Source organism: Sphaeramia orbicularis, chromosome 24 (assembly GCF_902148855.1).
Source record: "Sphaeramia orbicularis chromosome 24, fSphaOr1.1, whole genome shotgun sequence".
In the NCBI taxonomy this organism is placed as follows: Eukaryota; Metazoa; Chordata; class Actinopteri; order Kurtiformes; family Apogonidae; genus Sphaeramia; species Sphaeramia orbicularis.
In genome coordinates this window covers 31,091,681-31,118,251 of record NC_043979.1, presented here as the reverse complement: position 1 = coordinate 31,118,251, position 26,571 = coordinate 31,091,681, and the positions used below count along the sequence as shown (strand labels likewise).

General features: G+C 34.4%; 1 protein-coding gene across 2 annotated transcripts in view; it reads left to right on the top strand.

Moving 5' to 3' along the window:
* Nucleotides 1-24,213, top strand: part of LOC115415283 (phospholipase B1, membrane-associated-like) — a 40,421-nt gene extending 16,208 nt beyond the window's left edge. For both annotated transcript variants that reach the window (XM_030128800.1, XM_030128799.1), the window contains exons 8-42: nt 343-411; nt 498-559; nt 818-893; nt 1,067-1,174; nt 3,039-3,113; nt 3,211-3,282; nt 3,433-3,507; nt 3,606-3,666; nt 4,544-4,602; nt 5,190-5,263; nt 5,403-5,446; nt 5,567-5,675; nt 9,017-9,068; nt 9,361-9,441; nt 10,923-10,988; nt 11,075-11,175; nt 12,402-12,483; nt 12,564-12,668; nt 12,780-12,875; nt 14,963-15,034; nt 15,114-15,191; nt 16,176-16,236; nt 16,321-16,379; nt 16,805-16,872; nt 16,959-17,002; nt 18,338-18,437; nt 18,538-18,589; nt 18,674-18,754; nt 18,839-18,904; nt 18,989-19,083; nt 21,519-21,600; nt 22,332-22,436; nt 22,523-22,618; nt 22,702-22,776; nt 23,450-24,213. In XM_030128800.1, coding sequence (XP_029984660.1) covers nt 343-411; nt 498-559; nt 818-893; nt 1,067-1,174; nt 3,039-3,113; nt 3,211-3,282; nt 3,433-3,507; nt 3,606-3,666; nt 4,544-4,602; nt 5,190-5,263; nt 5,403-5,446; nt 5,567-5,675; nt 9,017-9,068; nt 9,361-9,441; nt 10,923-10,988; nt 11,075-11,175; nt 12,402-12,483; nt 12,564-12,668; nt 12,780-12,875; nt 14,963-15,034; nt 15,114-15,191; nt 16,176-16,236; nt 16,321-16,379; nt 16,805-16,872; nt 16,959-17,002; nt 18,338-18,437; nt 18,538-18,589; nt 18,674-18,754; nt 18,839-18,904; nt 18,989-19,083; nt 21,519-21,600; nt 22,332-22,436; nt 22,523-22,618; nt 22,702-22,776; nt 23,450-23,731 — 2,883 coding nt within the window. In that variant the 3' untranslated portion in view covers nt 23,732-24,213. The remainder of the gene's footprint in view (nt 1-342; nt 412-497; nt 560-817; nt 894-1,066; nt 1,175-3,038; nt 3,114-3,210; nt 3,283-3,432; nt 3,508-3,605; nt 3,667-4,543; nt 4,603-5,189; nt 5,264-5,402; nt 5,447-5,566; nt 5,676-9,016; nt 9,069-9,360; nt 9,442-10,922; nt 10,989-11,074; nt 11,176-12,401; nt 12,484-12,563; nt 12,669-12,779; nt 12,876-14,962; nt 15,035-15,113; nt 15,192-16,175; nt 16,237-16,320; nt 16,380-16,804; nt 16,873-16,958; nt 17,003-18,337; nt 18,438-18,537; nt 18,590-18,673; nt 18,755-18,838; nt 18,905-18,988; nt 19,084-21,518; nt 21,601-22,331; nt 22,437-22,522; nt 22,619-22,701; nt 22,777-23,449) is intronic.
* Nucleotides 24,214-26,571: the final 2,358 nt, after the last annotated feature.

The following is a 26,571-nucleotide window of genomic DNA, read 5'->3' as shown; positions in this document are numbered from 1 at the left end:
AAGTTGATAACAAATGGGTATATACTCTATACTTGATGTGTTTCAGTCATATTACCTTGCTATAATCTACAGTAGCAAAATTAATGTTTTTTTTTTTCCTTATTTTTCTTATTGTTTGTATGTATTTGGTTTAGATAATTTTAGAATTCTTTTGGGGGTATTGAGTCTCTCCTGCACAAAATTGTATATATTTTGTGCAGGAGAGACTAAATAACCTAAATAATGATGAACAAATTTTAAAAAAACAATTGCATACCTGTGCAGCAGAATAGCAAGAATAATGCCTAAAAATCCTAAACATTGACATTCAATAGATTTTTTTAAAAGTTTGTTTTGTCTGTGCAGGTTACGTCTGCTGTCAGAGAAATGGTTAAAGAGGTGGATGATGTTTTGCAGTTGCTGCACTCTCAGGTAGGTTTTTAGATTACGCACTGTCATTTATTTTCAACAAACATTTAACATTGTACTGTCTCTGACTGTATTTATCGGTGTTGCAGCTTAGGAAGGCAGTTGTCAGTGTTGCATTATGGGACGGAGAGCACACCACATTCCACAACAAGTAAGTTTTTAAATTATTGTTTCTTATGAAGTGGGTTTTATTTTTAGTCTTACTCATTATTGTTGGATTCTATTCAGCTTTTTATGTTCATTCTGTTTATCTATGCTTGAAGCACTTTTTAATTCTTATGTAATTTTTTTCTTTTTCTGTTCTTCCTTTCCCATTTCTTCTTTTGCTTTAAATCCTACATCACAGTAATCAGAGTAAATAAATTTGTTTAGCTAATTTTGAGTTTTAATGACTAAATCTGTTTGATAGGATGTGTCCATGTTTGGAGACAAACACAGGAGGAGAGTTCAGACTTCAGAGGGCTGCATTAACTCTTGCTCTAAAGGTTTGTCACCATTCATTTTCCTTAAATACCTGCATATATTTCACTACAATCAGTTGTTTGGTTGTTTCAGTGGCTGAGAATTTGAGCAGTATCTGCCCTGATAAGTAACTGGATATAAACGAGTCCTTTTAATGGTTATTTTTATTTTATTTTTTCCTCCTCCCACTGGTTAGGAGTCCTTGGATGAGCTTTTGGTAAAGAAGCAGTGGTTTGGAGACAGAGATGATTTCACTGTCATTCTGCAGGAAACACCTTTAACCACAGACCCTTCATCTGTCGCTGTGAGTCACAGACATAAACAGACATGCACACAGCTGATGCTACATGTCATGATGTATTTCAGTGTTATCTTTGCTTACAAATACATTGAATTTAGTCCAAGAAAGTGACAGATTGGGTCCAAAACAGTGCACTTGCATGATGTGTATTTACTGTCAACAGTCAGAGCTGTACTTTTAAAAATATATATAATTTATTTATCATGTTTTTTCCACATAGTTAAAGCTACACAAAGTACTGGCCCCCACTTAATACAGTACATCAGTATAATAGAAAGTACAACTAAACAATTAGACAAAATTAATTGTTAAACAAAAACAGCAATAGACAAACAAATACATACATACACACTGTACATAAATAAATAAATAAAGAGATTTTTGGTCAAAGCCCACCCACAGTAAGTGAATAAGGGAAAAAGGTTAAAGTGAATCGATATATACATTTATAGCAGTTAAGAAAAAAGCAATAATGAACATAATAAAAAAAATCAAGAAAGACAGGAAAAAGGAAGAAATAAAAGTATATTTGGAGTATGTGCAGTGCAGCAAACAAGGAACAATAACATAGATTACTGGGCACAATCTGTAGTGGAGCTGTACTTGAGCACAAATCTGAAATATTTCTACTTTATTCAGTTTTATCCTTGTATTTCATCACATCTTTCAGACAAATTTTACTTTTCTGTCGACCATGTATGTCTGACAGCTTTAGTTATTGTTCTTTTCCATTTCCAAACATGTTTAGTTGATTTTTTTAATGCAAGAAATCAGCTGGAAAATACATAAAGCTAAAAGCTAGTGTTTTTCAGAGCTCATCAAACAGTTGACTGGTTCCAGCGGACGGCAACACCACAAACATGATGATCATTGAGAATATGATGCACTGCTTTACGTTAAACTACCAACAGTATATAAAATGTATGAATGAGCTCAACCATGAGTAAAATACACATTAATGCAGCAGCAATATGAATTGAAAACATCATATTAAACATTTTACAGCACAAGTACATTTGCTGATACTTTCACCTAAGTAAGGTCAGGTTTTCAGTGTAGAACATTTGTTTTCATGGGAGAATTTCACTGTGTACATACTTTCATTGTCTTAAGTGATGATCTGAATACCTCCTCCTCTACTGACTACAGCAGAATTGTTCTTGAATTAAACTATGTCTAATGATGGTGAATTTTGCTATTTTACAAAGAACATGAATGGGTTTAACCCATAAAGACCCAGTGTTACTTTTGTGTCAGTTCCCAAATGGATGTTTCTCCATATTTAACATTTCTAAAGTGATTTATCACCATTTTTCTTGTAATATTAACTCCTTTATTTTGTGTTTTTTCTGTGAATAATTGAGTATTTTCCTGTATTTAATTTACCAATCATATCAAAGCTCAGATTACAGTTGAGGGTTATTATATTAAAACCAGAGAAAACTGAAGAAATGTGACTTTTTCAGTCAAATCTATCATCAGCTGAACATAAACCCAGTGTGTGTATCCACTGTCATTGATCAATCTCTATGGGTTTTACTGGTGAATCAATGTTATAGAAGATGACAGTGTTTCCATGGTAACTACGGAGCCTCTGAACATCCAAATGTTTCATATCTGATGACCATGAAAAGATGACAAACTGTATTTTACACCAGTTATTGACATGTATTGATAGGATTAATGGATCAACATGTATTAAACAGTTTAGATCAGTAGATGGTTTAGGTTAAAGGTGAATGTTTGGGTCTTTCTGGGTTAATCATCAGTCTGTGAGTGTAACAGATACAGAGTCCTTCAGAAAAGATATCTTGCTGCTGTACCTGCCTATCTATTTGTATCGCATACATTTTTGTTCTTTTAACAGAGTGAGAAGCCTCTTTCTGAGTCACAAGCATCACAGCAAACTGATAAACTGGTGGTTCAGATGTGGACAAACCTGGTGAGGCCTGAAGGAGTCTGAACACATTCTGCTCCTCATTCTCATACAGAGTTGTTGTTCTCTCTGTCTCAAACACAATGTGTCATTTGTTTTCCAGTTGCAGCCCACCAGTGACCAACATCACACAGAGGACAAAGAGAAAATCATCACATTGCCTTGTCCGACTGAGGTGAGTAATGTCATGAAAAGCCATAAACAGTATGTTACAGTGTCTGATTATGTCCTGGCCTGTTACATAGGTTTCAGCGTACATCATAGAAACACTATCATTTTTAACAAGCTCAGTTTTCCCTTTTTATACTTCCTCTCCCTCTCTAAGGTCCGACCCTTCCTGCGGACAGAGGGAAACTCCCCTGCATATCATCACAGAGAAGCCTCCCCTCTCCTTCACCCAGTGAGTACTGTGTCTTCGTCAGTCTGATGGGGATTGTGGCAGTGTCGTATGCATCATTTCTAGTTCTGATTGTGGACGTTCTCTGTGTGTCCGATCAGTTCACAGGGACGGAGATGCCATGTGAAGACTTCAGCCCGTCACCTTCCATACCTACCTCAGGTAAGACCGCTCACACCTTACAAATGATCCAACTGCTTGGCCTGACTTTGTTTATTTATCATGTTTTATAGTGGTGGGCCAGCATGATGACGCCGTGCACTAGTGTTTGTAGTCTGGGGATAATATTAACCCCTTGTACAGTCGTGGAACAAATTATTAGGCCATCAAAAGTCATCAAAACAATGGTTATGCAATCAAGCACTAACTCCTGTGTGTATCATGTGACTAAAACAGGCAGAAAAGAAAACATGGAATGCCTAAAAGCATTGTTTTTGTCAGTACAATGCCATAGATATTGATGTAAGAACTCAAGTGAGTCTGCTTATTATCAAGAAAACATGGAAAATGGCTAGATATCAGCTCTGAAATTAAACTCTTATGAGCTATTTTTGTTGTATTATTATATTTGTCCACGCAAATGTACTTTTAGTTGTACCAGGCATTCAAAAAGAACAAGAAATTGAAGAAAACAAGGGTGGTCTAATAATTTTTTCCGCAACTGTAGCCTATTGTTGCAAATTTGCTTTAGTATTTTACTGTCTTTGTAAATTCTCTGTAAATTAACATGTGTTATCTGGTTATCTATGATCCCAATTTGAGTGGCTTGTTTTGGTAATGTTGTTATTAAATTCATGACATTCTACTGACTGTTGTATGAGCTAATTAAATGTGAATATTCATTATAAGAAAAAAAAAACAATTGAAAACTTTATCATATATAAAAATGGTCTTCACTTGTATTGTAAATTAATTTTACTTGTGTCATATAATCATTTAATCTTATTTATATCATGTGATTCCAAATCTGTTACAGCTAATGTGTGTTTTTATTATATATATATATATATTTTTTTTTTTTTTTTTTTTTTTTTTCCAGTCCATGAACTCAGGCCTGGGGATGTCAAAGTTGTTGCTGCTATTGGAGACTCCCTGACAGTGAGTGACTCTGCATATATTTCTTTCTTTTCTTTTTTTTTAAACTTAATCTTTCAAAAGTAGCTGAAAATAGTGGTTAATGTAGTGCATCTTATTTTTCTAAGTCATCAGAACTCTCTGTGCTATACTTCCATTGTTCTGTGAGTCAAATAAGTAAACATAATGGGAGTATTTTTCCTGCTTTCATGGTATCTATTGTTCATTTTTGTAATATTAGATTTAATATCACTTTAAGGATCACTGTCGAATCACAACCAAACCGTACGGTACAAATCTGAAACCCTAAACAATACTGGAATATTTATTTTGAGCTCCTGTTATTTTGTTTTGGGTTTTAATTTATTGATTTATTGACTCAGACTTGAATTAATGGAAAATATAATTAGTGGATTTATCAGTAATAAAGTAGCCAACAGTAATTACATAACAGTAGCCAGACATCTGAGTTGAACTCTGATCAGTCCAAAGAGCTGAAGGCCCTTATGGACATTTAGACAAGAGAGTTGTAAAGTTGAACCAACAATAGCAGCACGAGTGGGAGAAAGATGAACTGCTGTCTTATTTCATCCTCTCATTGAAATCTTTAGGCAGGTAACGGCATCGCATCCAGCCCAAGCAACATCCTGGACGTCCTGCGTCAGTACAGAGGTTTATCCTGGAGGTCAGACAGCTTTCACACAGTATTTCAGCAAAAATTACCCTGTTTCAAAACTATTAATGTGGCTCTGGGACATTTCAGTTCTTTGGCTGCATTGTAAATTTATTATTTTATTCAAATGTTTTTTCTTTTCTTTTTGTAGCATTGGTGGAGATGAAAACCTCACTACAGTCACCACTCTGCCCAGTAAGTCTTTATTAACACTTTATATCAGCTAAAATGATTTAATATTGGTTGTTTGTGCTGTTCTGACTGTGAATAACTATTTGGCAATGTTCAGACTTCTGAATCTTTAACTTTTAACAGACATCTTGAAGTATTTTAACCCCAATGTGACGGGCTACTCTGTCGGAATGGGCAAACAGGACACTCCTCAGGCTTTCCTCAACCAGGCTGTAGCAGGAGCCAAAAGCAAGTGAGTCCTTACAAGGTTCTCATCACAGAATACCTTGAATAATTGGATAAATTTAGGCACAAATCTTTCTTTCTTTCTTTATTTAGGATCCCCATTAGCTGTACCATAGCTACTGTTATTCTTCCTGGGGTCCTTACAATAATCTTCACAACTAGTCAATGCAAATAACATACAATATAATCATACAAAGCAATTTTTCACATACAACATAACATTAAAGAAAATAAATAAACAGACAAAACACAGAAACAACAGCTCCTTTAGTTCAGCAGCGGTATAGTACATATAGTACATACATTCAATTAACCCAAGTATCAATCATTTATGTTCAATAGATGCTTCTTGACTAACTTCTTCAATTTCATTTTACAGTTTTCTTGTGTGATATGTTCCAGTAGTTTGTTCCATTCTTGCATAGCTCTGTATATTATCATTCGTTTCATTGCGTTTGTTCTTGATTTGGGTAGTGTGAAATTACCTCTGGTCGCCAGCCTGGTTGCATAGCACAAATACTCAGATACTGTACATGTTTTATTCACTGTCCTACACAGATAGTACTGGTGAATATTTACCGTCATCTAAGAAAAATGTGAAAAATATTATAATGTGAGGGTTCAGTCAAACTTTACTGTCTCTAGCAAGGTTATAATAGTTTTGGATTTTTAATTATAGTTTAGTTTTAATTAGTTTTGACTTTTTTTTCTCTTATTCAGTTAGTTTTAATTAGTTTTTAGAGCAGGTTTGTTAGTTTTTATTAGTTATCGTTTTTTTTCTGAATGCTTAGTTTTAGTTTAGTTTAGTTTAGTTTTAGTATTAGTTTTAGTTATTTCATATATTTTATCTTCCTCATCATCCTATTCAAAGAAATTAGTGAGGCATGGATATGGGTTACCCTGGACACTTTATTTGGGGGTCGGGTTAGGGCGGCTCATGGACTGAGCAGAGACACAATGTACCGTACAATGTATAAATTCCCTATAGCAGGTTGAGGTGGGGTGCAATCCATACACGTCACTTACGTGAAACAATGCAAAGATGTGCAAAGCAGGAGAGGAGATGCACAAAGCAGCCAGCAGTTAAACCAGATAGAAACATATATAACTAGCTAACCAGCAGTTAAAGCAGATAGAAACATATATAAACCAGCTAACCAGCAGTTAAAGCAGATAGGAACATATTATAAACCAGCTAACCAGCAGTTAAAGCAGATAGGAACCTATTATAAACCAGCTAACCAGCAGTTAAAGCAGACAGAAACATATATAAACCAGCTAACCAGCAGTTAAAGCAGATAGGAACCTATTATAAACCAGCTAACCAGCAGTTAAAGCAGACAGAAACATATATAAACCAGCTAATCAGCAGTTAAAGTAGATAGGAACCTATTATAAACCAGCTAACCAGCAGTAAAAGCAGATAGGAACCTATTATAAACCAGCTAACCAGCAGTTAAAGCAGATAGGAACCTATTATAAACCAGCTAACCAGCAGTTAAAGCAGACAGAAACATATATAAACCACTTATAAACATATATAACCCAGTTCCTCATCAGTAAACCACACCTTAGCAGATATCTCATCTCTTAATCATCTCCAGTTCCATTATTAGCCAACTTTGCTTCAGTTCAGTTCAGCTAGCTGTAGCTAGTAACATCAAACGTTTTTTAACATTCTAACAGGTTCCATACCTCTGTAATTGGATTAGTTTTCATCCTCCTCTTTTCTCCTCTTCTAAACTGTGCAGTTCAGGGCTTGGAAGGCCTTTTCATGGTGATAAACTCTCCAGTTTTAACCTGGATGCTAGTTCAACACTGACTGTCATTTAGCTCTGCTCTGTTTCTGTCACTCACGCGCACACACACGGTACGCCAAAATAAAAAAAATAAAAAAAAACAAAAACCCGACCCATGTATCACTACAGTAAACCTCAGACAGGACAGTGCTGCTGTGTCCCAGCTTTAGTCTGTATGTTCCAGGTAGAGTGGGGACCAGAAGACCACTGGAAACCACCAGTGACCAGACATGACAGACTGTGTAGTGTCGTATGGTGTCACCAGCTCAAACTGCTGGAGCCAAAGAAATCAATTTCATATCAATCCGACATTGACAAAGACGAAAACGAAGGGAATTGTATCCATAATTTTTATACGTTTTAGTTAGTTTTGTAAGCTCACGATACAGTTTCAGTTAGTTATCGTTTTTTTCTTTTAATTAGAGTTTTTATTAATTTCAGTTAACGAAAATGTTTTTTCAATTTTAGTTTTCGTCATTTCGTTCGTTTTCGTTAACGATAATAACCTTGGTCTCTAGCACTGACTCCCATTGTGACTTCACAGCCAGTCAGAAATAACTTAACCCATAAAGACCCAAACAGGCACTGGCAACCAAAACCATCTCCTGATCTAATGTGTTTAAAACCCTTTAGATCCACTAATTCTATCAATACATGTAAATAATTGGTGTAAAATACAGTTTGTCTTCTTTTCATGGTCATCAGATATGACTCATTTGGATGTTCAGAGGCTCTGTAGTTACCGTGGAAACACTGTCATCTTCTACAACATTGATTCACCAGGAAAACCCATGGAGTTGGATCAATGACAGTAGATGGAGACACTTGGTTTATGTTCAGTTAATGATATATTTTGTTGAAAAAGTCACATTTTCTTCATTTTTCTCTTTTTCTGATATGATGATGATTAATTTTAATCGAAGCTTTTTATAGACATTTACATGATCAGTAAATTAAATACGGGAAAATACTTAATTTTCATTGAAAAAGTGCAAAATACAGAGGATAATATTACAATAAATGGTGATAAATCACTTCAGAAAGGTAAAATAGAGAGAAAAATTCATTTGGAAGATGCCATAAAAGTAGCACTGGGTCTTCATGAGTTAGTAACCAACCAGAACCCAAAAAGACACATTGAGCTAAATGTGTGAAACACAGAAGCAGTTTCTACAATTACTATCACAGTTAATGGCTAATTTTAAAGAATGTGTCTACATTCAAACTCTAAATAAAAAAAACAAACAAAAAAAAACACAAATGTAAATAGATACATAGTTAGAACTGTTAGTGTATTTCATAAATTATCAAACAATATATCATATGCATTCATTGAGCTACATGTGACAACCTGACCTTTGAACCCTATAATATCAATATTAGAAGAAAATATTATACTTTCTCTTTTCTTGTTTTTTAATAAATTACTAAATTCTAAACAAAATGGTATCGAGATTGTTCGAAAGCCAAAGTCAGAGTTTCTAAACATTTAAATTCACATACAGACTAAATGTCTCTTTTGTTGTTAAATAACTCTCTGTATTTTCAGGGACCTTCTACCTCAGGCACAAAACCTTGTGAAAAGGATGAAGAATGACCCGGTAAGAGTACAAATCTTTTTATCCTTTCTCCATCCGGAAAAATCGAACATATTTCTCTTTAACTTCACCAGCGTTTTAACCTATTACAGCTTGTATTAAGAAACGGAAATTAAAAGGGGCTGTTAGTAAAAAAATAACATTATATCCATTAAAGATGCTTCATCATTTAATTTATGGACTTCAGGATGTAGTGGAATAGGAGTATAAAGCTGCATAAAAGGAATTAGAAGTACCTCATATTTGTACTTAAGTAGAATACTTGAGTCAATCTATTATTTCTTCTTTCTTACAGAAAATCAACATGGAAAAAGACTGGAAGGTGATCAGTGTTTTCATTGGTGGAAATGACGTCTGTGATCACTGCTACAATTCTGTGAGTATGAATATAAATAATAAAAATATAACATTATCATTAGAGTTGTGAGTGTTACGCCAAAGATGCCAATATGTTGGGTTGTAGAAATATGTACAGAATATATCAACACCAACTTGTCCAGTGGATTTATGTGGCCACTAAAGGGAGTAATGAGTCATTCTGTTGATTTCCCATCCTGAGGAAAACTAACACCACAAGGTTATTGACCAAAGTGTCATAAAGTGATGAGATGTGACGAGAACCATTCAGAAAGAACTTTAAGAGTCAAAGAAATTGATAAAGTGATAAAAGCTAGAAGCACTGTTGTTGTTTTCACCACTGGACTCAGCTCTAAATGAAAAGAATGGAGTTTGATGCTGAAATCACTGCGTTTCTTCCACATGGGTCTGTTTGATTATGAGGCTTATGAAGGTGTAAAGTTATTATGTGATGTTATTATCTTTGCTAAGTTGCCATTTGTAGATCCATGGTTCTGATTAAACTGTGACAATTCTGACCTTGTTTGTTCGATTCCAAACAGATCTTTAGTTCAGCTATTTACAACACAAACCGTACAGAAAACAGAGGTGATTTGTGGTTTTACTGTGTCTGTTTTCTGTCTAAAACCACAGCTAAGGTGATAGAGCTATAGTGTAAACCATCAGCTGATATAGTATGGGAAGATTATAAGACAGTGTTATTTTGATCAGCTGTCAAAATAACCAGCTGAGAACAAAACTTGATGATACCACGATACAGATGTATGTAAACAATGAGCTTCATATTTTATTTAGTGACTGATACAGTCTGTGGATACATAGCGTTGATTTGTTGGTAGTCATAAATGTGTTCTTGAACGTGACTTCCCCCTGTTGAGAGTTTGGAATGTCTACACTTGATATAACTTTAACCCTTTCATGCACACTGGTCACTACAGTGGACAGCTATTCTACAGCTGTTCTCTTGTATATTCATGGATTTTGTTGTTCTTTTCATTGTTCTTGTTGTTGGTGTTTTTTACACATATCTTTATAGAAGTTTTAAGACACTACATATCTTTTCTGGCATGAACTGGTAACATTATGTAGATCTCTCCTGAGCATAAAGCCCCAGAATCACAAGCCCTCCCCATAGTTTTCACACAGTTTATCAGTAAATACATATTTCTGTGTGTCAAAAATTAAACGTGTGGTGTCCAGCTGAGTGGACATTTTTGTAACTTCATGAAAAATAGGTTCATAAGATTTTTTTTTTTTTCATTATAATTTTTTAAAAGTATTTTTAAAATTTTTTAAATGATTATTCTTATTTTTTAAATTATTGTTATTTATTTTTCAGAAGAAAATTTTTAATCACATTGTTTTTTTTTTCATGCCTAAAGCGGAATAAAAACACTCAGGAAAAAATTTTGATTAAGGTTCTCATAATTCGTGCATGAAAGGGTTAAATATGTTTCCAAAATGAACTAAATCTTGAATATGTTTCCCTTTTCTTTACAGCTACTTTTTTCGGTTGAGAATTATCTTAACAACGTTCGTGAAACACTGGATTATCTGCACAAACAGGTTAAATGAATACATACACTGCTATATTTTAGGATAAATCCTGTGCTTAATTGTTTGTTTTAACGTGAATTGTGCATCCAAACCAGGTGCCTCGAGCTCTGGTGAACTTAATAGAGCCTCTTCACATCGCACCGCTCAGAGATATGCACATGGACCCTTCGCTTAAATGTCCAACTTGGCTGGTGAAGTGAGTATTTAAACACCCACAAATGTATTCTAAAAGGCAGAAAAATTTACAACATTTGTGTCACACACTGAATCAAGCTCATCTGGACTCTATTACTGTCTGATAAAGTTATTACAATAAAGTCATGTAATAAATGCAGAGGTGACAAAGGTGGACACATTCGTCACTTATTTTATGTAGGAAAAGAAGATCTGATTCAGTTTCTCTATCAACTAAAAACATGAAGTATTGGTTGTTTCTGTGTAAAACTAACAGAACTTCACATCATATGAATATAATATCAAGACTACTAAACCACCCTAACATAAAATTAAATACAAAGCATTACACGGAACATAATGAGCATTCACTTTACTCTAATTTGCAAATCCTTTTCAGTGTCAGCAACAGATCTTGAGGTATTATGAAACATTTTCTCCATGATCCAATCTCCAGTTAATGTCTCATTTATGTTTTTACATTTATTACAGGGTGGGGAAGCAAAATTTACAATATTTTGAGGCAGGGATTGAAAGACAGTGTATGACCAATTAGTTTATTGAAAGTCATGAGAATTTATTTGCCACAAGAAAATTGACATAATAGAAAATGTTTTTATTCTATGTGTCCTCCTTCTTTCTCAATAACTGCCTTCACACGCTTCCTGAAAGTTGCGCAAGTGTTCCTCAAATATTCGGGTGACAACTTCTCCCATTCTTCTTTAATAGTATCTTCCAGACTTTCTCCTAATAGTTTTGCTCATAGTCATTCTCTTCTTTCCATTATAAACAGTCTTTATGGACACTCCAACTATTTTTGAAATCTCCTTTGGTGTGACGAATGCATTCAGCAAATCACACACTCTTTGACGTTTGCTTTCCTGATTACTCATATGGGCAAAAGTTTGTGAAAAGGTATGGATAATAGTGTTAGGTATGATTATGACATCAATATATGTTTGGTTTCAAAACAATTGACGCAGTAGCTGCTGAGAAAAAACATCTAAATGTTCATTGTAAATTTTGCTTCCCCACCCTGTATTTGTTGTATGCACCAATGGATACGCTAAAGGGTAGCAATAAAATAAAATGAAGACTTTTCCACAAATGCAACACGTTTTGAAGATGTAAAGTATGGATACCTGACAATTTGACATATGTAAAGTAATAAAGTGGCTTCTTTCTTTCTACATCTCAATAAAAGTCATAGACTTTGGAATTAATTATACATTTTCTCTCCTTCGTCAGTATTCTTTGCCCTTGTGTTGTTCTGCCAAAGCCCAACTCTGAAGCCCTTGAAAGAGTGGAGGCCATGAATAAAGGCTATCAGGTAACAAACCGCACTGAAACCAGACTGTGAATTTACTGTCATGTCCACTGTCATGTGTGAAACCTCGTCCATTTCTTCAGACTGTACTGAATGAGCTGGTGGAGTCGGGCAGGTACGACAGTGGATCAGACTTCACTGTGGTCATCCAGCCTTTCTTCAGACAAATTGTCGTCCCCAGACTGCCGGTTAGTAACTAAACCAAGTCACACATTCCTGCCCATTGATTAACAAAACAAAACCCAAAAACATAATCAAAATAAATGAAGGTTAATACAGATGAAATATCTTTTCCACAGGATGGTCGACCCGATCGCTCCTTCTTCAGTGCTGACTGTTTCCATCTCAGTCAGAAAGCGCAGACAATGATGGCTCGATCCCTCTGGAACAACATGGTACGACACAGAAGACATACACCCCAAAAACAAAAAAACGGAAAAAAAACCCTATACTGGTCTAACTATAAGTTTTTGTTTTTTATACGAGTATGGTTAGGAATTGATAAGTACATTACCACTAAGAAATGACAGTGTATTTTTGTGTATTATTGTTATGAAATGGATAGTGTACTTTTGTTTCTGATATGTGTATTATTGACATGAAAAGGAAAGAGTTTATTTTTGTTTTTTAATATGTGTATTTTTGTTATGAAATGGACAGAGTTTATTTTTGTTTTTGATATGTGCACGATTACTGTTATGGAAAGGACAGAGTTTATTTTAATGTAAAATGCTGCTGCAAAATGGACAGTCTATCCTGATATATAACAATTTTGTGTTTTATGCATAGTCCAAATTTAGTCTGATATGTGAGGATTTTTGAGTTACTTAGGGAATCTGACATACGAATTTAGGGTAGGTGAAGGATGGAGTAAGGGGTTGGAAGATTATACACTACCAGTCAAAAGTTTGGACTCACCTGGTTTTTCTTTATTTTCATGACTATTTACATTGTAGATTGACACTGAAGGCATCAAAACTATGACTGGCCACATATGGAATTATGTAGTTTAAAAAAGTATGACATAACTCAAAGCATGTTTTATATTTTAGATGCTTTAAAATAGACACATTTTGCATTTATTACTGATTTGTACATTCTTGGCATTCTCTCAATGAACTTCATGAGGTAGTCACCTGAAATGTTTTCCAAAAGTCTGGAAGGAGTTCCCAGTGATACTGAGTATTTGTTGGGCATTTGCGGTCCATCTCTTGCCATTTATTATTAGAAGGTGAGTCCAAACTTTTGACTGGTAGTGTAAGTTAAACTTCATCCCGCTCCTTTTCAAATGGTTTACTTTTTTTATATAATTCTTTTGTTGTTTGATTTTATTGCAATATTTGAAATAAGTAAATAAACAAACAAACAAACTTAAATTAAAGGCAACAAACAGTATGATTATTTCTTTTATTTTAGTGAAACATTATTCTTTCCATTTTATTGTAAAACCTGTGCCAACTTCTAAATTTAACTTAGACTTTTTGTAACTTCTAGCAGTTTTAATAAGCTGTAGAATCTTAAAATTTTAGTGCACTTTAGACTACAAGAGTAGTGGGTGAGTGGGTGTGGCAGAAAACAAAGCCATGACGCCATGAGTATGATCACTGTGTCAGGAAATTTGTCCTGCTGCAAGTCAACCCCACTCTATTTTACAACTGCACATGGCTATTCATATCCCAATGACTATTTCCCTTTTGTTTTTCATTTCTCTTTAATTACACTGTTTATCTTTTCCTGATGAAGAACAACAGGCACTGACTCTGAAGAATATGAAAAATGACCATTCAACCAGTCCATGTACTCTTTTATGGAGCAGCTCAATCCTGAATCAGTCCCATTTCCCCCATATTTTTCCCCTTTGCCTAATTGGTCCTTTTAAACCAACCAGTTCATCAGATTTGAAGGTCCCTCCATGCACTGATTCACCCATACCTCTGCTAAACAATGTGAGGTGAATCTATAGAAACGGCTAATTTTAGTTACAGTCAAACAAAATGTGATGTTAAGGTTGAATGAGGATTTTTTGTTCTGTTTGTGCTCTGTGTTGGTCTTCATCAGGATATGACCATTAGTAAAATAAAAATCAATATTTAAAATAAATAGCAATTGAAACTGAGATATCATGACTCGAGTACAGATGCAAAACAAAGTGACAGAAAGGTCTGGATTTTTCATTGTGATTCACACCATTATGCGTCACAGTAACATGCATCATAAATCATGCATGCTACTTAATTTCTTGCTTTGCTGTTTTCTTGATATTTAATGGGAGAAAAATGGAGTGCTCCAAATGCCAAATGTTCCTTTTTTTCAGTCACCTTGTATTGTAATACATGATATCTAATTTGTGAGGATGTACTTGCCCTAGATTAGAATAAATTAATGATTAACTTAATCCTTGGTGTTCACGCACACACACGATCATTACATTTTGTCTAATAATGCAAAGCCTTACTCTGATAAACTTTGACTTTTATTCCAGCTGGAACCTTTGGGCAATAAGACAACCACTCAGGATTTTACTGCAAATATTCAATTGAAATGTCCAGCAAAGGTAGGAAATATGATATTTTTTGTAATTCTTCAGTTGTTTTTACACACTGTTTCATTTCAGTTCCTCTGTTTGTCTACAGACTTCCCCTTACATTAGGACGTATAACAACAGCAATTATTCTTATGCTGGTCCTTCACCAACACCTGGACCCATTCCAGTAAGTATTTAACATCCATCTGTATCAGTTCAGAACATAAATGACAAATATGTTATACAAATAAAAAATAAATGTGAAATGTATTCCCAAAGGGTGGTTAAATTTAACTGAAAATCTAAACATAAAAAAATGACAACAACAAAAAAAACAAGACTGTTCGATTATTGACAGTAAGTTATTTTAATTAATCAAGAAGAAAAGGCCAAACACTGTTTCTTTGATTTCACTGTGTGGATTTGCTGGTTTTACTACAATAAAATTACAGAGATCCTCTACCACTAGCTGCATTTTTTTTTCTTTTAGAATTTTACTAAACTACTAACTACTAATTATGGCCTAAGTCATAATTTTCATTAAAAACAAAACACAAATCATATACTCACATATTTGGTACAGTTTTGTTCTGCTTTTTGAAAAACTTTTAAATGATTACTTAGGCCATTATTTTAAGAAAGTGATGATATTTATTAATGATAAATACTCACCTTTCTGAAAAAAAGATGTTGGAGCACCAAACAAATAATTTGAACCACAACATAAACCCTAAAAATGGAAAAAAGTAATTTAAACAATTCAAATATATAAATTATCCTTTTAGCATTTTGTTAATCTCAGTTTTTCTGCACACAGATACTGAAAAAGTACTTGGAAGTCCAACTAAGAAATTTCCACGGATTTTCATAATTTTGAAAACACAGATTTCACTTGTGCATGTTGAAATAGAGCCACTTCCTCCATGTAGTTGTACAAGAACAACTTTCATTTTTGTGAAAATAGTCAATACAGGCCTTTTACAACGCCGACTCCTTTTATTACTGCATCACTGAGTGATAAAACATGTCATTAACTAATTTTTCCTCAAAGATTAGAATAAGAACAAAGATGATAGGACTGAAAACAAATAGAAAACACAACAAAGTCACATTCCTGGAAGAAGCAGTTTAGCGTAAAACCAGTTTCTCTTGGTATTTCTGTGTTTTGCAGAACTGGGGAAGTGATTTCTCCTGTGTGAACTTTGCTCCATCTGACACTGTACCAACCTCAGGTGAGATGGATGGAAAGGCATTATCAGCAGCAGCAGAGTATGTGATTATGTTTTAACGACATGGATGTGCTCTTTTATCTGTAGTTCACAGGCTGCGACCAGCAGACATCAAGGTGGTCGCCGCACTGGGAGATGCTACAACGGTCAGGGTCTTAATGCATTTATTATTCAATAAATTATGAAGAAGCGGACGTAACATAGCAGCTATGAAGCATGCTGTTACAGAATTTAGGCAATGACATACAAGGAAGTAGGCAGGTTCTCATTATTAGGAAAAAATATTATTAATAGAAAAAGGCAGGTTCTCATTATCAGTGTTATCTTTGAATAATAATGAAGTAAATGTTCTCATGTAGCAGCAAATGCAGACTTGATATATCAGCTACTTCCTGTAAATGAACTATGAACTCTGTAATCAATCTGTTATCAGACAGATAGAATATACTTGTAACAATGATCTCCTTTGTGCTTTGGTGTTTAGTCTTTGATGTAAGACTGATCTGTGTCTCTGAATACTTCTTTATTTTTCTATATTTTCACATTGTTGCTGTTCATTTGTTATTCACAGGCTGGACTTGGTGCTAAAGCGAAGACTGTATTTAACCTGAATAAACAGTATAGAGGAGTGTCATGGAGGTATTACCTGCATTCAGTATTAATAAGGTTCACGGTCAAAGTCATATTTTCAAACATCAGTGATGTTTGTTGACTTTTTCTTCCAGCATTGGTGGAGATGGCAGTCTGGAAACTGTAACAACATTACCAAGTGAGTTTATGCCACTGGTTTTTGTGATTCATTCTTTCTGTCTTTGACATGCATGATGTATGGTTTTACTGTGGATGTTCTCTGCCTAAAAACAGAGCTATAATGTAAACTATCAACTGATGCAGCATGTGACAATTATGAGACAGTGTTATTTTGTTCAACTCAGTTTGTGTGTGAAAGAGAAAACTTAATGATACCATAGTTATTATACTTTATTCTGTGAGTGATACAATCTGTGGATACATCGTGTTTATTCATTGGTGGTTTAGGTAGGCATAAGTGTGTTCTGGTGCATAACTTCCCCTGCTGTTGAGAGTTTGGAATGTAAATATTACTTATAACCTTAAAAGAATCCACTGAATTCATTTACAAGAGTAAAGAAAACATTTTCAATGTTTTCATTACCAAACTTCATTTAGCCTTGATTTTAATGCCAGCAGCACAGTCATATTTCCCATTGTGTAACATAATCTTTTCTTTTTATTAGTTTTCAATTATTTGTGACCTGAAGATACTAATTAATGCACCTTTACAAGTAGAATTTTTCAGTCTTTTACCTCAGTCTTCCATTAGCCAGAGAAGATATTAAACATACATGTAATCCTAACCCTGGTCTAAACAGATACAGTCACGGAAAAAATTATTAGACCATCAAAAGTCATCAAAAACAATGGTTGTGCAGTCAAGTACTAACTCCTGTGTGTATCATGTGACTAAAACATACAGAAAAGAAAACATGGAATGCCTGAAAGCACTGTTTTTGTCAGTACAATGCCATAGCTATTGATGTAAGAACTGAAGTGATTTTGGTTATTATCAAGAAAACCATGGAAAATGGATAGATATCAGCTCTGAAATTAAACTCTTATGAGCTATTTTTGTTGTAATCATTATATTTGTCCAAGCAAATGCACCTTTAATTGTACCAGGCATTAAAATGAACAAGAAATTTAAGAAAACAAGGGTAGTCTAATAATGTTTTCCGAGACTGTATGTCTTTAGTCGATTTTGTTTTTTGTTTTTTTTTTTAAATCCACAGACTCAGTTAACACAAAAAGGCTTTCCACAACTTATATGTCATTGACTTAAAACTGTACATATAATAAATAATAAATCACATCAAAACATGCCCAGACAATGTGCACTCTTCCCAAGAGACAAATCTAGAAACTTGTGCGTCGACAGGTTTTACTTGTAAAAACTAGACCGGTTAAAATCCCAATGGAGCAGGAGTGGAGATTTGTTCTTCTTTACTTTTTTAACTATGTTACACAGCGACAACATACCAACAGTATTACTTCTCCTTTGAATGCATTTTTCTGTTTATCGCGTCAGACATCTTGAAGAAGTTTAATCCCCGTCTGAAGGGTTTCTCCAGAGGTCAACTGTCAATAACTAAAGGCTTCAACATGGCTGCACCTGGAGTAAAAACCTCGTATGTGCATTGACTTTTATTTTCTTTACCTAGATACAGCATTCAAATAACCCACTCTCATCTCTCTCAACACCCACTTATGATGTTTTTTCTCCTTTAGGGAAATCAAAGAACAAGTAAAAGAACTGATCAAGGCCATGAGAGAGAGTAAGGTGAGAATTCTTTGCTGCATAGTAACTTTTCAGTACAGTGTTATTCAGTGATTTAACGTTGCATGTCCCACTCATGACATACAGGAGGTGAATTTTGAAAAGGACTGGAAACTTGTGACAATATTCGTGGGTGAAATAGATCTTTGCAGTTATTGCCTAGACCAAGTGAGTATGGAAGAAATGTTTAATAAATCTCTCTGCACTTTCCTGTGCTACTTTATGTAACTTCTGCTTCACATATCTCTGCAGAATAATTTGTCCCCGAAGAATTACAGCCACAATCTAATGCTGAGTTTGGACATGCTTTACGCAGAGGTGAGCTTTGTTGCTAGCTAAGTCTAAAATCATCTGCTGGCTTTGTGATTTATTATTTAGCGGTGTGTGTTTCTGTGTCTGTAGGTACCACGACTGTTGGTTAACGTTGTGGAGATCTTACAAATAGATCCCTTGAAAACAGTTAAGAAGAACACACTGGGATGTTCTCTCCTGCAAAGGTTTGTTTAAGTCCAGCTTTAGTTTTTTGTGTGATTCCTCATGTCTTTATTTCAGGGATTGTTTAGCCATAGATCGGCCCCTTTTGGACTTTAGAAATAAATCTGACATCTAGCACTTTCTTAAAGAGTTTCTAAAGTAAAGGTACAGTAATAGTGACAAGAAAGTACCTGATTCCAGAAAATAGTCCTTATTGAGCATTCCCATAATGTTATTAGACATAGTAAACAGGTTTCTATCTTTATGTGAGATATTGTGGTTTTGAAAACTGGATGTGATGCTGTAAAATGTTTTGTGCTTTTCATGATGGATGGATGAAATTTTCTTTTTTTCATAATTTTATTTTTTCACTTTGAAAGATACTTTACAACAGACAACTAAGCACATTTGTATATCGTGTCTGAAAAAATCAGCAATGGTAAAGCGTGAAATTTTACATACACGTTACATACAAGTTCTCTGTTTAAAAAAACAAAACAAAACTAAGACAACTGTTCTTAAAGTAAGTCTTGATGGATGAAATTTTCAGGTGTTGTTTGAAGAGAATATATACCAATTTACTTTTCAGCATTAGATGAAGTTTACACTCCCTAACAGTTAATGTAAGTGAGGCAGCTGTGCCAATAACCAGAGCGTTGGCAGTTTGAAACCTGCTCTGTGTTGGTCATGTGCCGTTGTGTCCTTGGGCAAGAATGTGTACGAATGTTTGGTAGTCTGAGGGGACTTTTGGCACGCTTCCCTCAGCCTGCCCCAGGGTAGCTGTGGCTACAGATGTAGCTTAGCACCACCAGTGTGTGAATGAATAATAGATCAAAAATGCACCATGAAAAGCACTATAGAAATCCAACCCACTATTATTATAAGTAGAGCATCAGTAGTTTTCAGAATATGAAAAAAATTATCAATTAAAATTACAAAACTGAGACCCAATAAATATTCTTTCTCTCAAGTTATGTTTCACATTGTGTACATATTGTTGACATACTCTTCACAGTGAGATAATTGTTTTTATGGTAGACTTTGTCATATATGATCATCATGCATTTGTGATTTTTTTTTTCATTTGTAATGCCTCCAAGTCAGAATTTTATTAAATTACTTTTAGAAAAAATATTGTTACCACATTAATACTATGAAATGAGTTGCAAATACCTAAATTTGAAAGATCTGATGTGCTTCAATGTGAAGATACAGTGGTCAAAAATTGCTCTCGACTGCAAACTACATATATCTTTTTTATATATACTTTTCACCAAGCTAGAATTTGACAAATATACAGTTGTGGATCTTCTTTTACAGAAATAAAAGACATGCTTAATCTTAAAACAACCCATTAAAATTTCATGCATCCATCATTTTTACTGAACTTTGCATTCATTCATATTTATAGTAAAATCAATGTTATGTCTTAATATCTAAACTAATGGAGGCATAAGGCTTACATTTTGTATGTTATTTGCTTTGACTAATACCAGTATTTTCTGCAAATATCAAGCAAGTCAGAGATGATCAGTGGAAGGACCTCCATTGATTTAACCTTTTAGTAGAATCTAGAATACAAATTATGTTTCCGGGGGTTAATGTTTGCTCTTTAAATGTCTTTTGTAATATGTTTTACATGTACAATATCTCAAGGCAGTATTAGTTTTTTAAACTGATGTTTACATGATTATTCTGCTTAGTCTCAGTTGACATGTTTTACTCATTTAATTCGGTATTTAAGAGACATGGAATGGTAAAGTCTGAAGTGGCCATTGACGGAAAACCCCCTTTACTAAGTCAGAGCCACATTTTAATAGTTTGTTCCTTTGTTTTGTTTAACTCCTGGTAAGGAGATGACTCTGTAATTTTCCTAGCACAACAAGCTTTTTCTCCACAAAGCATCCCTCATAGTCATGATAAAATATTAAGAGATTGTTAAAACACAAATGATGCCTTCCTCTAGCCATAGTAGACAACAGGTAGACAATAAGGGTCAACCTACTTGCCATCAGAATGCAAAGCTGGACAAATAACATGTTATGAGAAGCTTACGGGCTATGATGCAGTAAGGAAATGCATTGCAAACTTAACAACTGGCAATAAATATTTATTTAAGCAAGTTATGAAGTAGTAACTATCAGTGTCAAATAGAGATGCATGGGTGTGTTGGCAAGTATAAGGTGTGTGTTGTAAGTACCAAACAAAAGAGACGGCACGTAGCATGGAAACAAGCATTGAGTTAAAATAACACAGCAGGACACCAGCCAGATGTTCTGGATTATAGCTGCACCCAGAGGAACCCCTGCAAGACCAGCAAAGCCCCACAAGGCATTAACAGATTGCTAACAACTACTCAGTAATCAACAGGTTCATTTTTTTCAGTGGTGACTGTAGAGGTCTGGCTTCTCCTTATTTTAACAATTTGAGAATAAATGGGACTCTGTGTTTCTTACAGGACCAACTGTCCCTGTGTTATTAACCCACTGGAAAACTCTCCAGAATTTGAAGAGATAAAGCGAATTAATCGAGAGTACCAGGTAAAAAGAGAGGTTTTCTTTAACCCATAACGACCCAATGCTTTTTCTGTGGCAGCTCCCAAATATTTTTTTTCTATCTATTTAATTATTCTTAATTGATATATCACCATTTATTATAATATTGTCCTCTGTATTTTGTGTTTTTTCAGTGTAAAATCATGTACTTTCCTATATTTCATTTACTGATCATGTAGATGTATATAAAAGCTCAGATTAAAGTTGTGTTTTATTATATCAGAAACTTTTTCAACAAAATATATCATTAATTGAACATAAACCAAGCATCTCCATCCACTGTCACTGATCAAGCCCCTTGGGTTTTACTGGTGAATCAGAGTTACAGAGGATGATGGTGTTTCCATGTTCACTATGGAGCCTCTGAACATCCAAATGGATCATATCTGATGACCATGAAAAGATGATAAACTGCATTTTACACCAATTATTTACATGTATTAATAGGATTAGTGGATCTACAGGTATTAAACAGTTTACATTAGTAGATGGTTTTGGTCACCAGTGGCTGTTTGGGTCTTTATGGGTTAATCATGTAAATATATATATATATATATATATATATATATATATATATATATATATATATATATATATATATATATATATATATTTTTTTTTTTTTTTTTTTTTTTTTTTTTTTAATGGGTTTTTTTGTTTTGTTTTGTTTTGTTTTGTTTTTTTTTACGTTTTTTGTCATTTTCTTTTTCCAATAGACTGAGATCCACAACCTTTTCTCTGGAGATCGTTATGATGGAAAAGATGACTTTGCTGCTGTCCTTCAACCCTTTTTACACAATTATTTTATTCCTCACATTGGAGTAAGTTACAGTCCCTAAAACAAGAATGCAAGCATAGTAATTTCATGTACCTATGCTGAAAATCGGATTTTTTTTTTTTTCCACAGGAAGGAGAGGCAGACACTAGCTTCTTCTCTGCAGACTGCTTCCACATCAGTGAACGAGCTCATGCTGAGATGGCCATTGGCCTCTGGAACAACATGGTGAGATTTGGGATAGTAATGAGCACAAATCGATGCTTCCCAGTGGAGTTTTTGTGGTTTTAAAGAATATATGTGTTAAACAGTTGGAGCCTGTTGGCGGGAAGAAGGACTACAACAACTTCATGTACAACCGCGCCAAGATTCACTGTCCCTCTGAGGTATATACTCATATTTCTGGAAATTTTACTTTTTGTAACTCGTTAGACTATTAAATTGCCAAGTAAGCTGCCAAAACAAACATTTAAGACAGCTAAAAATAATAATAATAAATAAATGATAAGGTAATCAAGATAAAGGAAGATATTTTACTCAAAAGTAAGTCTTCATATGCTGCAAAAAGCGCTGTAAAATGAAATTAAATACAGTAAGCAACTTTTGGTCTATTTTTTATATTATCTTGTTAAGCAGAAAAGTAATAAAATTTTATGAAAATTTATATCAAGTTTTGTAATGAGATATTCCATTTTATATTGGGCTGCATTTAACCAATAACAAGCTAAAACAATGCTTTATATAATATCCTAGCGAGAGAAAGACATTGTTTTACTTACTTTGAAAAAGCCACCACTTTCAATACTTCTGAATTTAATATTACATTTATCTTAAATAACTGTCTTTTGGTGGTTTCAGTTTTGCATTTTCTCTAGTTTTGAGATGCATGTCTGTCAGTGGCTAGACTTTTTCCTTGTTAGTCTTTCAGAGGCAGTTTGGTTATTTTGATATTAATATTTGGCTGTTTTTCCTGTGCACGCACATCCTATTTACCTACATTTTCGAGTGTAACTATATTATTTAAGATATTTTAAAGACATATATCTAATATTTCTGCAGGAGAGGCCCTTCATCTTCACCAAGATGAACAGTTGGCCTGATTCTCCTGTGACCAGCCCGACCACCCCGATGCCCACTGGAGGTCAAGAAACAGGCACCACCTTTTTAACCACCGTCCCCGCGCCCAAGTGCCCCCCTGCTTTGCCTGTGTGGGTGCCAGTAGTAGCAGCCATTGCCAGCATACTGGTGGGCATTGCTCTTACCTCTGTATTTTGCGTCTGCACTCAGCGTGGGAAGAAAAATGTGGAGAAACCAGTAGAAATGAAAGGGACTAATTTTTAGTGATGAAAAATAGAGTTACAGTCAGTAGACATAAGGAGGCAAAGAGAAAGCACAGTGGAGAGATGAAGCCACGTCAGCTGGGCATATGCCAGTTCACTGTCTTTCTTAGCTTTATTATCAGTAGTCATTTGTAGCCCTGTTTGGTTGATCAGTACTTGACAAAATGATCTATGTCTCTGTGGTTGTTTGGTTTACCTCTCTTCTGTTTTGCAGAAAACAAGTAGAAACAGTCATCTTTTGTGTGACTATGTAAATAAGTTTAATTTTAGGCTTGTCAGTGTGGGCTACTAGAAATAAACCAAAACAGACAAACAAGCTACAGATTGCAATGTAGATTCTTAGACTAGCAATAGAGGCAACCTGCCTAGATGTCAGTTCAATTTTATAACTTATTGGTGGTACCCTGTAAGTACCTGATAAATATGTCTAATTTTTTTGTATTGCAAAGAAATTGTTAAATATTGTACCTGTATTCAGTAGACCTTGATTCAACAGTTTTGTAAATTTGTCGTTATTCTTTTTATTTATTAATAAAATAAAAGTTCCTATATTTGAGTCTTGATTTATTTACTGTATTGCATCCACTCAAACAAAAAAGATCTTTTTTCTGATGCTTCTTTATTTCATAGTATAGCTGTTAAATGATTTGCTTACAGTAAACACAGCTGGCTTGTATAATATCTTGTAATCCTGTATCATCCTCTGTATGGAAAAGAGTTTCACAGCTTTATGAAATGTCTGAAGACATCATGATATGCTGATTTCCAACCTAAGACAATTATTTAATGCAAGAAAACAGGAAATTTGACTTTCCTGGGTCTCAGTGGGAAATGGGGAACAACCGTAAGTTAGTTTAGTTTTATTTCGAGCACATAAAATCTTCAGATAACAAAGAGCCATACTACACGGTCAAACAAAATTTTCAGTGCTCGAAAAGGAGTGGGAAGAAGTATAACTTATGGACTCCCACCTCTTTTTTACAAACTAATAATTAAGTTAATTGTGCTTCCTTTGCTTTGTTAACACACTTTTTTATTTTTACAATGACACAAAGCATCCATACAAACCATTCACCGTACACTTTTTTAGTCACCTTGCACACAATCAGATTTGCATTATCAACCTTTTTTTTTCTTTTTGAACATTCTTTTTATTGAACATTTTCAAAATTATGCAATCCAGCGCAGTACATACAGGTTGTATGAAATGTAAAGCAGATCCAAAATATGTCCACAGCGATGATCTCAAAAGTCCGTATTAAGTCTATTTTAGGTAGATGCAGTCTGAGTTCCCAGATATTCCAATACTTTTCCAAACTTTGCTGTAAAGATGTCCTTCTGATCGTTAATATAAAATCTTAATCTTTCCAGAGAAATATAATCAGACATCAAAGAGTTCCACAGATGTATTGAAGGAGGTTCTTCTCCAACCTATTTGGTCTTAACAGCCTTTCGGCCCAACATAAACAAAAACTGAACAGTATACTTATGTGTTCTCAATGATTCAGGGATATATCCCAAAAGACACGATAATGGATTAGGCTGTAACTGGTGCTTAATGACCACACTAACCTCAACACATATGGTTTGCCAAAACAGTTGAATCTTTTCACATTCCCGGAGGCAGTAAAGTCTTGTCCCTAAAATAGTTTTACATTTGGGGCAGTTTGGAGAGGCCCCTGCTGTATATTTACTATACATACAGGGGTTGGACAAAATAATGGAAACACCTTAAAAAATCAACAAAATATAATTTAATATGGTGTAGGTCCGCCTTTTGCGGCAATTACAGCCTCAATTCTCCGAGGTATTGATTCATACAACTTGTGAATTGTTTCCAAAGGAATTTTAAGCCATTCTTCAGTTTGAATACCCTCCAACTCTTTTAGAGACGATGGTGGTGGAAATCGACGTCTTACTTGAATCTCTAAAACTGACCATAAATGCTCAATAATGTTGAGGTCTGGGGACTGTGCCGGCCATACGAGATGCTCAACTTCATTAGAATGTTCCTCATGCCATTCTTTAACAATTCTAGCTGTATGGATTGGGGCATTATCATCTTGAGGTGAAGGTGTTTCCATTATTTTCTCCAGCCCCTGTATATGGAGATATATAGACATTTTGTAAAATAGAATATTGCATTTCTCTAAATCTGTTACATATGGATATTTTTGAGGGTAAAAGTAAGATTTCCTCCCATAAGTCAGTATCTATTGTTGCTTTCAGCTGAGTTTCCCATGATTTCCGTAAGAATGATATCAATATTCAAATGTTGCAGCTTTGAATAAAATTTGGAGACAAAGTGACTTTGATTAAGACTGTCTAAAAGGGTCTTTTCTAATAAATTGAAGTCATCTGGGAGATTAAGAGTATCCATTTTGGTTTGTACATAGTGTCTGACCTGAAAAGTCTAAAGTATAAACGTCTTTTGTTTGTTGTCTGTATTTAGTTTGTTTATCAACCTTTTTTTTTTTTTTTAATTATTAATAAACTTTATTGCAGACACAGGTCCATAAACCATAAGCACACAACATACAGAATAAATAAAATAAAAAATAAAAAGGAAAAAAAAAATAAAAAAGGAGATTTAAAAAATTACGCACATTATTAAAAATACAAACTATTGTGCCAATGCCGTCTCAGTTTAGAGGTAAAACAATAACAGCTTTTCAGGGGGATAACTAGAGCTTCTATTTTAATATAAATTACAATATTTATATGCACACCCAAAGGATAGGATAATATGTATGTAGTGATGTAGGGGAGTATAGATGTACAATATGTAGCATAAAATAGGAGCATACAAATCAGTACAAGTAACTCCAAAGTGTGTTTAGT